The 12,195-nt window shown below is 52.1% G+C and overlaps 1 protein-coding gene across 1 annotated transcript; it reads left to right on the plus strand.

Moving 5' to 3' along the window:
• The first annotated feature begins 2,599 nt into the window (after positions 1-2,599).
• On the plus strand, positions 2,600-7,093 carry PRLHR (prolactin releasing hormone receptor). The gene is made up of 2 exons (XM_036335833.1): positions 2,600-3,764; positions 4,022-7,093. The coding sequence occupies exon 2, from the start codon at positions 4,028-4,030 to the stop codon at positions 5,141-5,143; it is 1,116 nt and encodes a 371-aa protein (XP_036191726.1). The 5' UTR covers positions 2,600-3,764; positions 4,022-4,027; the 3' UTR covers positions 5,144-7,093.
• Positions 7,094-12,195: the final 5,102 nt, after the last annotated feature.

Raw genomic sequence — 12,195 nt, forward strand, 5'->3', positions numbered from 1 at the left:
TAGCATCTAGGGGGTGAGGGAGGAGCAACTCAGCCAGCCAGGGTCTCCCCTCCGCCCTGGATAGTGCCATCAAAACAGGCCACACTGTCGGCATCACTCTTGGGCATCACACTTGGGATGTCAGTAAAGGCATGCATTTCACAATTAAACTAAGCCATCGAGAGGAGGAGAAAGGAGATGTACCATGCATCAGTCTTGCCTAGCTACTCCACCCCCAGGGTCTGACAGGGATGCAGGGCTGACTGGGAGCCCTCGCCCACCGGGAAGAGGAGCAGGCGGGGAAAGTGGGGGGATGGATTCCTGACACAGAGCTTCAGCCCCGAGAACATTTTGATTATGAGAACACTTACTTTTCATTCATTTCCTGCCACCTGAACACTCCTAGAGATTCATAATGGGCCCTGAATTGTTGTGCATGTTTATATAAACATAGGAAGGGGGACACATTTAAATAGCACGTGCAAATGTTGATATGGTTGAGTAGGAAACGTTATGAATGTGTTAATGACTCTTGTGAATTAAAATGAATATGATCTAAAAGGGTAAACACAATTCTAATTTGCTGAGGCAATTAGTAAATTTCCCAGTGATCCTTAATGCCTTCCTTTCATAGCAGGTGGCTGCAGGAGCATTCATCATGGCCGTACATCACAGTGATTTATGTAGACTCCCCTCTTACTCTCTCAAGTGCCAATTCCCAGGCAAGAATGTTTCGTGGTGGTTGTTTTTGGTCCTTGATTCTTTCCATAATATCTCACCCCGGGCTTTGCATGCCTGCTGAACAATAATAAAACGAAGGAAAGCATTTAGACTGGAGAACAGTAAGTTCTTCTCACCACAGACGATCTTCTGGAGCAACATTCAAGTGGAAGGGCTGGGAACTGCAACCCTGAAACCCTCGTGACAAGAAGTAGTGACATAAGGCAGGACAAAGGATCATCCAAGACTAGCCGCCGTTGCCATGTGTCAGTTATGTGCATTTCCTTCACTGTGTACATATTGGGTCTTCTCAACGTTCTCCAGAGGTGGGTATTTTTACAAATTTCCTATATTTTCCAAAACTGGGGTCCTGCCAGTATAAAGAATTTGCCCAGCGCTCATGCTGAGTGATGGTGGAGCCTCCATACAAGCTCAGAGCTGTGTGCCTTATTGGGCTTTGGAGCCAGTGATCTCCTCTGTCTGGCAATCAACTTGGGCTTATTCTAGGCCTTTCTTAAAGCATCACCTTTTCCCACTTGCCCCGTTGCTCTTTCCGGAAGCGATGAGAAGACAATCTGGTAAATGCAAGGTTTTGAAATACAATTCTGGGGGTCAGAGGTCTGAAGAGAGCCGACTGTGAAGGCTGGTAGCACTTTCAAGCAGAGGACGTTGTGAACTTCAAGAGTGCTGAATTGGTGTAAGGCACTGGTTCTCAACCTGGGGTGATTTTGTCCCCTACCCCCACACCCAGGGCATATTTGGCAAATTTTAGAAACATTCTTGGTTGTCACAATTGGGTATGTGTACTCCTGGCATCTAGAGGGTAGAGGCCAGGGATGCTGCTAAACACCTTACAGTGCACAGGACAGCCCCACATGGCACAGAATTGTCCTGCCCCAAATGTCACTAGTGCCAGGTGAGAAACCCTGGCATGAGGGGTTGCTATGTTTCTTATAACTTTGGAGGCTAGTTTTTTTTTGGGGGGGGGGGGTGGGCTTTAGCTAAATTGATGGTAACTCAGGGAGTGTGGGTTTAGAATAGATATAGGCATATGAAACTGGTCGCTTTTGTTCCAATGTTGACTTTTCCTCCGGTATGAGTGAATCACTTAAGGTGGAGGGTCGACTAGTTTTACTTCTTTCTGTCCCAACAGAGACATCTGCATCCAGAAGACAAAGGACAAGGGCTTAGAAGCTCCACCCTCTGGAAAAAGGACGTAAGATGCGAAGGGGTGAAACCGCTTCAGAGGAGTGTCATGTAAGAAACATCTACAGCTGTAGAGGATTTTCATGAGTTTATTTGAGCCAAACTGACGATAATTGCTGGGAAGCAAAATCTCACAGATTGAGAAAATGCTCCAGAGAAAGGCAGTTTATTGTATACATTAGAATCAAAGGAGGAGGTGTAAGGAGGGTTACATGAAATCCACTGGTGGTAGATTAGGGAGGGGGGGAGAAAGAGTGAAATGGAGAGACACACACTTTGTTCCCACGGGTGGGTGTCAGACAGCTAACAATGATCATCTACAGCACATAGAGATGGTATTTGGAGAACAAGATCACAATGAGGGGTCCTGGGGTCAAGCACTCTGGTGCAGTGGATTACTCTAATATTCCAAAGATATGTTGTCTCAGCTGCAAAAAGACAATAGAAGGGCTTATTTAAGGTAAAGATTGACCCTTGTAAAGGAAGCTAAAGGCCTAGGATGTGACTGCCTTCCATAATCCACTCTTCGTTCAGACTATCCAATGTGGCTACTTTCAGTCTCTGAGTTTGTAGGGACCCCCATGCAGGCCTCCCCTGAGCTTATCAGGTTACAAAGACTCTTTCCCCACCCTGCCCCCCAAGGTGGTCCAAGTTGACTTTCATTTCAATGAGACTTACTGCTGCGACTAAAGATTTCAGGTAACTTTTAAGCTTCTCAAATGTTTGTTACTTTTGTGATCCTGGTGGAAATCCTGCAATTACTAGTATTTGTATGTATTTTTACTCCTAAAATGAGGTGAGGAGCCCTGAGGGTGTTCATGTTAGGAGGGAGAGAGTAGGGTCCCAGTCCAGTAGCTTACATTCTGTACTGGGAGAGTCAGACAGAGAAGGGACAGGGAATTGTGGCTAAGAAAGCAGAGTGGAAAGGGTGCAGTGGGGGCCAGGCATTGAGTGTGCCTGGGGAGTGACCGTGGCGTGAGGGCTGTATTTTCTGACCCTCCAACCCCCAGAGACCCCGGTGGTTGGCCTCCTCTCCACCCTACTGTCCTCAACATGGCAGCCCCAGCCCAGAAAGCAGGCGGCGAGGCAGCTCTTTGAACCAGGCTGGTCCCTTTTCTAAATGCCTGGGACCCAGAGAGGGGTCGGAACTCCCCCCCACTCCCCCCAGCTCCACAGCTCCCAGCAGCATGGCCCGCGGGAGCTGTCCGCGGTGCTGAGCCCCGTCTTTGGCTGGGCCCGATCCGATCCGCAACGTAGGCTAAGGGCCCAGTGGGTCCTGCGGTGGGCGAGGGCCGAAGGTCTGCGGCCAGCTCCAGGCTCTACATTTTAAATCCCTGCCGGGACCCCTACACCACTCCCTTAACCCCAGCCTGGACTCTACGCAGGATCCAGCTTAAGGACGGGCCCCTCATCTCTCCCCCACACCCACACTTCTTCCTTCGCTCCCTCCTAGAGAACTGGCTCCGCGCTCCCCTTGTCCGCCCCGCCCTTCTCGGGAGCGGGACTCTCCTAGGGCGCAGCAAGCTCCCGCCCAGGGGTGTCCACCCTTCCTTCCTTTTCTGTTTCCACCCTCCCCTTCGCTCCAGTAGTCTGAGCGCCGAGCCTGAAGGTTTTCGCTCCGCCCCTATTTCCCATACAAGGGCGCGCTGGAGTGGGGGCGGGGCAGAAGGGAGGGGCTCGCTCCCAGTCCCCCTCAAAAGCTGCGAGCCCGCTGTCAACTCCTGGATCGGTTCAGCTTCCGCAGAAAAGCAGAGAAGCGAGAAGCCTGCACGGCAGTCCAGGGCGTTGGACCTCCAGGGGACAGATTCTCTCCCTCCCTCCCTGGAGCGCTTTCCCGCCCGCCACGCCGCACTCACCAGGTAGGACCGAGCTCCTGGATCTCGCCTGCGTGGATTGCCACAGCCCTAAATGGACTAGGAGGCATGTAAAGAACCTGTGCACGTAGAGCCACGCATAGATTTATTTTTGCAGAGGTGGGATGACAGCGCTTTTAATTATTATTTATGTTGGCCAGTTATTCCGAAGGGAGGATGTAGGTAATTGGGGAGGGGAGTGGCTCGGGAGGAGGGGGCGGGTAGAGAATGGGAAGTGAGGCACTTGGATTCTCTTTGTACAGGTGGCCATGACCTCGCTGCCGATGACTCAGGACCCCTTGGTTCCTGACTTCTCTCCTGGACTTCTCCCAGCGGCCTCAGCCCCTGGCAATCAGAGTGCGGAGGCCTCGGTGGGCAATGGGTCAGCAGCTGGCGCAGGCGCTCCGGCCACCACGCCGTTCCAGAGTCTGCAGCTGGTGCACCAGCTGAAGGGGCTGATCGTGCTGCTCTACAGCCTCGTGGTCGTCGTGGGGCTGGCGGGCAACTGCTTGCTGGTGCTGGTGATCGCGCGGGTGCGCCGGCTGCACAACGTGACCAACTTCCTCATCGGCAACCTGGCCCTGTCCGACGTGCTCATGTGCACCGCCTGCGTGCCGCTCACGCTGGCCTACGCCTTCGAGCCGCGCGGCTGGGTGTTCGGCGGCGGCCTGTGCCACCTGGTCTTCTTCCTGCAGCCCGTCACCGTCTACGTGTCCGTGTTCACGCTCACCACCATCGCGGTGGACCGCTACGTCGTGCTGGTGCACCCGCTTCGCCGGCGCATCTCGCTGCGCTTCAGCGCCTACGCGGTGCTGGGCATCTGGGCGCTGTCCGCGGTGCTGGCGGTGCCCGCGGCCTTGCACACCTATCATGTCGAGCTCAAGCCGCACCGCGTGCGCCTCTGCGAGGAGTTCTGGGGGTCCCAGGAGCGCCAGCGCCAGCTCTATGCCTGGGGACTGCTGCTCGTCACCTACCTGCTTCCCCTGCTGGTCATCCTCCTGTCCTACGTCCGGGTGTCGGTGAAGCTCCGAAACCGCGTGGTGCCGGGCTGCGTGACCCAGAGCCAGGCCGACTGGGACCGCGCGCGGCGCCGCCGCACCTTCTGCCTCCTGGTGGTGGTGGTGGTGGTGTTCGCCATCTGCTGGCTGCCGCTGCACGTCTTCAACCTGCTGCGGGACCTCGACCCGCGCGCCATCGACCCCGACGCCTTCGGGTTGGTGCAGCTGCTCTGCCACTGGCTCGCCATGAGCTCGGTCTGCTACAACCCCTTCATCTACGCGTGGCTGCACGACAGCTTCCGCGAGGAGCTGCGCAAGCTGCTGCTGGCCTGGCCGCGCAAGATCGCGCCGCAAGGCCAGAGCATGACAGTCAGCGTGGTCATCTGAGGCCACTGCACCCGGCCTGGGCTGGGGAGCTCCACGACCACTGGTCTCCGAGGCTGGGCTGGAGGGCTTGTTCCCAGCTCCAGAGCTAAACCAAGACGGGCCAAACTTCCAGCCCAGTCCCCTTGTCCAGCAGCTTTGCCTTGTCCTTGAGTCTTTGTGAAATGTTAAGTGGGCTTTGGTGCAAGTGCTTTGCTTGGAGGAGGCCCCAGGAGAGGAAAGGGGATTTATTATTTGTCTCTTTATGCTTTAAAGGCCAAACAAAGCTCTTGGGTTTTAAAACAGTGTTTCCTAACCGTGGCTGCTTCCCATGCCTTGCCTCCTGTTTGCTCAATGGTGAGATGAGAAGGAACACTGCGGGTAGGAGTTAAAGTGACTGCGTAGGAGTTTGGCAAAGCTCTTCAGTTTGCCTTTTAAAATGGATGCAATTTTTAAGGCTGAGATATAATGCCTGATATTGCTTCCCTAATTTGAACCCATTTATTTCTAAAATTCCGGGGAAATAGGCATTCCTAGTCTACAGCTAGGATGTTAGCATTTCCTGAATAAGACCTTGATGCATCATTTTCATTTGAAATCCACTTGCATTTATAGTACAAAACACTTAAAAAGGACCTTTGAAAAGGTCTTGCTGTTATGTTCCCCCTCCTCATCCCCCACTTTTATTTGAAAATGATGAGATAAATTAGTTAGTGAAGAGATAAATAAATAGGAATAAAGAGGAAAAGGTACCAGTCACTTAAGGGGACAGATAGCCGTGCAGAGGACAGACCTTCTATCTGTGTGTATGTTTGTGTATACACACCCAGTGCCTGCCACTGGTGGGCACTCACATATAGCTTTCCTGAACATGCAGTGGCAGCTGCGTGCCACAGCATTCTCCTGCACCCTCCAATCGCTTGGCCGCAGCAGATCCACAGCTGTCTTCCAGCCACTCAGCACCTGCTCTGCAGTGACACGCTTGGAGCATGATCAATCCAGATGACAAGGACTGGGAGAAGTTTCCTTAAGGCCCAATCAGAAAAATAAGCAGTCACGCACAGGACGCACAGACCAAACACGTAATTCCTTCCACACACGGTTAAGGGAACAGGTGAAGGCCGTTGGGCCACGATACCATGCTGCTAATTCTCACCTTAACACCCTGAGGACCTTCTGTAAACGAGGACAAGTGCCCCGTGACAAGGGTTTCCACACTGATGTTTGGACAGTGAGTGGGCAGTGAGGGCAGGAGTGTTAGGAAATGACACCTGAAATCCAGCTGTCAGATCAGCCCTCGTGACATGCAGGGCCTGAGCTATGTCTGCAGCCTCTCGGTTACCAACTGTCAGATTCCAGGGCCGCCACAGCTCACTAAGCAGCTGAATCCGTGTTTCCCCTCCTCCCCTTCTCTTACTCCTGGAAAGGAGCGCATTCACTCATTAAGGTGTTCCCTGAAAGGAAGCAAAAGAGGGGGCGATTTGGGGATGACAAGGATTCGATGCTATTACTCCAGTGCCAACAACCAGGATGGAAGGGTGAGGATTGGTGGTTGGGCTAGTTCTCAATCCGAGTCTTTAGTAGGTATATGGCTCGAGTGTTTGAAGCATGGGGAAGGGTAGGAAAAGCCTGGCTTGGGAGAAAGGAAAACACAGGTTAACTCGGGAGATGCAAGTTACCTTTGGCAATGACACTAACTCGAGCGGTTGGCTTCACCTGTGGACGTGGAGAACAAAGACCCTGTGCTCTAATAATGCAGCCCGCCCACAACGCTGTGTCCCTCGCCCTCCCAATGGACTTACCTCCCAGGCACCCCAGGGACAGGCTCCTGTGCTTCCAGCAGTTCTGTTACTTTCGAGGCTCAAGGCCACACATGTCATGTTTCCTTAGAGCAGCGGTTCTCAACCTGTGGGTCGCAACCCCTTTGGGGGTCGAACGACCCTTTCACAGGGGTCGCCTAAGACCATTGGAAAATACATATATAATTACATATTGTTTTTGTGATGAATCACTATGCTTTAATTATGTTCAATTTGTAACAATGAAAATACATCCTGCATATCAGATATTTACATGACGATTCATAACAGTAGCAAAATTACAGTTATGAAGTAGCAACGAAAATAATTTTATGGTTGGGGGTCACCACAACACGAGGAACTGTATTAAAGGGTCGTGGCATTAGGAGGGTTGAGAACCACTGCCTTAGAGCATTCTTTGGTTGAATATGTGTGGAGAGTGGAGGCGATGGGGCAAAGGATGGGATTAGTTGGGGAGAAATATGACGAATTGGGGTCTCTTTGTTGCAAGGTTAAATTCACTGGTTCTCAGCTCTGGCTGCTCCTAGGATCACCTGGGGGAGCTATCAGAAAACATCACTGCCTAGACCAGCGGTTCTCAACCTGTGGGTCGCGACCCCTTTGGCGGTCGAGTGACCCTTTCACAGGGGTCGCCTAAGACCATCCTGCATATCAGATATTGACATTACAATTCATAACAGTAGCAACATTACAGTTATGAAGTAGCAACGAAAATAATTTTATGGTTGGGTCACAACATGAGGAACTGTATTTAAAGAGCCAGAAGGTTGAGAACCACTGGCCTTAGACCCTCTGCTCACAGAGTCCCATTGATGTGAGATGGGGCTGGGCATAAGTGTTTTTTTTTTTAAAGCATTTCAGTTGGTTTTAATATAATCAGGGATCTATAGGTGTTCATTCAACAGTTTCCTTACACATTTCCTATGCGTAAGGCACTGTATGAGTCCAATCAGATCAATTGCATTATAAAGTTATACACCAGGAATTACTCCCAATCCAAAAACTGAAGTGTTCCCTGATTAGCCTGATGTAAGAAAGCCTATATCAACTGTGAGAAGAAAGTGTCCCAATAATTACTAGAAAAGCTGCCACCTGTTTCTATCTTGCTTACAGCTTAAACTTTTTAACACTTATATGGATTTTATGGAGAGCCTGAAGAGGTTGGGGAATTGTGTTGTGTTTATAAATATTTTTACAAATTAAGCCAATTGGCAAATGAATAGCAACTAATTAATTCTTACCCTATTGAAATCTATTTGGGACTAGTTTGACTATAAAACAAACTTAAAAAAAAATCTCCCACTCCCGACCAGCATGGCTCAGTGGTTGAATGTTGATCTATGAACCAGGAGGCCATGGTTCCATTCCCGGTCAGGGCACATGTTAGGCTTGTGGGTTTGATCTCCAGTGTGAGGTATGCAGAAGGCAGCCAATTAGTGATTCTCTCTCATCATTGATGTTTCCATCTCTCTCTGAAATCAGTAAAAATATATTTAAAAAAAATCTCAAATGAATCCTAGAGAAATCCACATAAGGTTGCATTAGGAAATTTTATTTAATATAATTCACTTTAGGTAACAGCAAGCATCCAGTCCTCCTCCTGCAAGGAGTCATACAGGCCATAGACCTGGGAACTGAGCCCGTCTGGTACTTGGCAGCAGCCCTTTCCCAGGCCGACAGGAGGTTCTGTAATCCTCTTTGCAGGCATTGTCACCAGGTCTCACTTTTGGCAGTCAATCAATAGATTTATCTCACTAAATCGGCTGGGGAGTGTTTCAATATGTGTTGGCAACAGTTACCTGGAATTCGCAACTGTGAGAGATGCGTAGGTAGCAGTATTTCTGTTGATGTAACCTTCCTGAATTTTGTTCTTGTGGACGTTCAGCCGGCTCTTCGACAGGGGGTGCTAAGCTCCAGGTTTGTTTTCTTGGGAGGCTAGTTAACCACCTCTGTCCTGTGGTTTGCATTCCTGAACATCCAGTAGTCTTGCAAAAACAAGGCACAGAACTGACATCAAGGGGACCCAGGTGAAAGTGTGGCTAGATTTGGGAGTGAGCCCAGGGCCCATCCCCCAAGGAGCACCTTCGTTCCCTAAGGCAGTTCCTTGATTGATTTTCCTTCATGCATTGGTGTCTTTGCTATGTGTGTAAGACGCATGTGTGGCTGACTCGCTGTGTAAAGCTCTGCAGGCTGGGGCTTGTACTGTGTTTGACATATTTTGGGTGCTCAATAAATATTAAATCAGTAGTAGAGTCTTCAGTGGTGGGATTCATAAACCAAGCCAGTTACACACACAGTGTAACTACACAACCTTAGGATGACCAAGGTTAAAGCAAGGATAAATCATGCCCTGAAAAACATGCTACTCAGTCTGGATTTGTCAGTTCCAGCAGTTTCAGGAGTGAACTGTTACTTGGGGTTTTCTGTGAACCCCTGGGCCCAACCTCAGTAATGACAGCATTTCAGGACATGGCACCGAGCTCTGTGCTCTCCAAGATTGCATGGGCCTAACTCCACAGGCCCATCAAAGGGAGAGTAGAGAATTTCAGGATTAGTGTCTATATACCGTCATGAATCTGGCTCATTATTTAAATGTTGGCATTTTATCACCCTCCTCCACATATAACTTGGGGAATTTGAAAAACATTCAACACTTGGGCCTTTGAACAAAATTTGATCATCTAGATTCCAAAACATTCATGACAGAATCATAAGCAGGACTTACTGGTACTTCTAAAATGGAAGTTAAAAAATGAACTTAGGTTCACCTTTCCAGGGATCCGTATATTTTGCTAAATGAGACAAGCTAGTCTACCGATGTTGGAAATGCAAAATATTAATTTGGATGGATGAGAGCTGCAATCTGGATTTGTTAAAAGATCAGACATCCTCGACGAGTCTTAGGAAGGAGAAAGCCTTATTTTGAATCGAGTGTGCACACTTCCAACAGGTTTTGAATGGTTCTTCTCTTCTTTCCAATTCAGTTCCTCTTCATTTCCCCACTCTTTAGTTCTCTATTCTGCCTCTTTTCTTCTTTCCCACAGTATCTATGAAATACCTCCGATCTGAAGGTACCCCCACCCCAGTGAAGGGGAGCTGGTGAGATTCAAGCATCCATCTCCCTGTGGGTCCTTCTAAGGCGAGTCATATTGGAGAGCGACCCTGCTATTCTGTTGCAGGGGGTGGACGGCACCCAACAAGTGGAGGGCTGCCGCCCTTGCATTTCCTGCCCACTGTGGGGTCTTGGAGCTCGCACAACTGATTGTTTCACAGATGACTGAGCAGTGGTGGGCAACAAGAGTTTGCACAGAATCTGCGCAGGGCCCATGATGCCGCAAATCACCCGGAGAGCTCGCCAGAGGGGTCTCGCAATGAGAAGTCGAATGTGTCTCATTCAGCCAGAACAAGTAAATAACAGAGTCTATTAGGCATTCCCTGCTCCCTCCCTCAGCTCTCAAAAAACCCTCTCCACTTGCTGGTGACTAAATCCTGTTCCCACCACCGCCCCTGAATTCATCTCCTCCTTCTAGAATGGCCTCTAATGATGAATGGAAAGCTACACTCTTCCCTACCACACACAATGAGTTATTGCCAAGTAAAAATAAATTAAAAATCCTTTGAGCTGGAAATATTAAGTGAAAACTGCAGGCCTGAGCTCTGGGCTAGAAGTCAGGCGCTGGGCTTCTTCCGTAATCCACAGCACCAGTCGCCCTTGGTCTTCATCCTTGGAGGCTCGCCCATCATCTGGGTAGGAGGCTCACTGCTGTAGCATAACCTGCCCCAGGGCGGTCAGATGGGTGGCCTGGCCTTGCTGGGTGGAACCTAAAACAAGCAGGTTCCTGTGTGGAGCGAATCCTTCTGAGGCTGCTCTGCCCATTGGGGAACACTGGCCTCCTCCTTATTACAAAGACCCAGTGGCAGACGCAGGTGGGAAATCAGAGCGCTGGTAAGCACCTTTAATGGCCATCACCGTTTCTTAAAATCAGGCCCCTGTTTATTCCAATTTCCTTCCTACCCCAGGCTTCTCCAGGGAACCCCCTTTCCTTCTGGGACATAATTACAGAACTCGGGGCATTTACACACCGACATTGCTTTCTGGGAGACAAATGTCTTCTTAGGCTTGTAATGACATTAATAATCAGCGCTCTTAAAGTGCAGCTGATGGGGGCAGGTGCTTCCGCCTGACCTAGCCTCCAGGGCATGGTCTCGTCCGGGACACGCGGGTGCCTGTGGTCTCCTACGTCCCTCGGCAAACGAGGTGAGTGGAGGAGGAGGATCAGGAGCCCGCAGTTTTGCGGGGGCCTGCGCGCTGCACCAGCACGTCTAGCGCCACTGCTGGTGCCTCTCGCCCCTGCAGGGTGAGCTGGCTCCGGGAGGGGGGACTGGCTGAGGGGCCACAGCGGGGCTGCCGGGCCGTTCTCCCGGCCGAAGAGCAGAGGGTGTCGTTGGTGGGACGTCCGCAGGCCTGTAGTTCTGGGCTGTGCAGGGACCGCTCCGTGCCCACCAGCGAGCGGGCTGCTGGCCTTGGCCTGGCCTAGGCGCCTGAATCGCAGCGCTGGGTGCCCAGCGCCTTCCTCTGCTCCCGCGTGGTCCTCCCGCAGCCCCGCGTCCTTTCCCTGTGGGCATTTGGCTTCCTGTCCTCATGAGTTCATGGCTATTCTGCAGCTGCGCCACGCGGCAGCGGCGCCCAGGCGCCTCGTGGTGGCTAGAGCGCCGGGCCAGCACCAAGGCCGCGCCATGGTGACGCGGGGGTCGCCTCTGGGGAGTCTCGCAGAGCTTCTAGGCCCGGTCTGCGAGCCCCCAGACCCCGCAACACGGTCCTGGAGGCCTGCGGTGTCTGCGGCCCCCGCGCCACCCCCAGAGCGTCTTTCAGCTGCTCCGGAGACTGGGCCTGAGCCTCGTCTCCCACGCTCCGCAGGCTCCTGCTCTGCCCCCGGCGCCGCCCGCACCTGCTGGCCCAGCGCCGGTCTGGCCTCGCTCTCCCTCCTGAGTCCGAGCCAGGCCAGAGGCCAAGCCCTGAATATCCGCCCCTCCCTTGCTCTGCCCTGCGTTAGTGGGGGGCGCTGCGGGGCAGGGGCACTGCGGGGCGCCGGCCACTAGGGGCGCTGCGGGGCAGAGGGTGCTGCGGGGCAGGGGGCGCTGCGGGGCAGAGGGTGCTGCGGGGCAGGGGGTGCTGCGGGCAGGGGGCGCTGCGGGGCAGAGGGCGCTGCGGGCAGGGGGCGCTGCGGGGCAGAGGGCGCTGCGGGGCAGGGGGCG

This window comes from Myotis myotis, unplaced genomic scaffold (assembly GCF_014108235.1).
Source record: "Myotis myotis isolate mMyoMyo1 unplaced genomic scaffold, mMyoMyo1.p scaffold_m19_p_15, whole genome shotgun sequence".
Taxonomy (NCBI): domain Eukaryota; kingdom Metazoa; phylum Chordata; class Mammalia; order Chiroptera; family Vespertilionidae; genus Myotis; species Myotis myotis.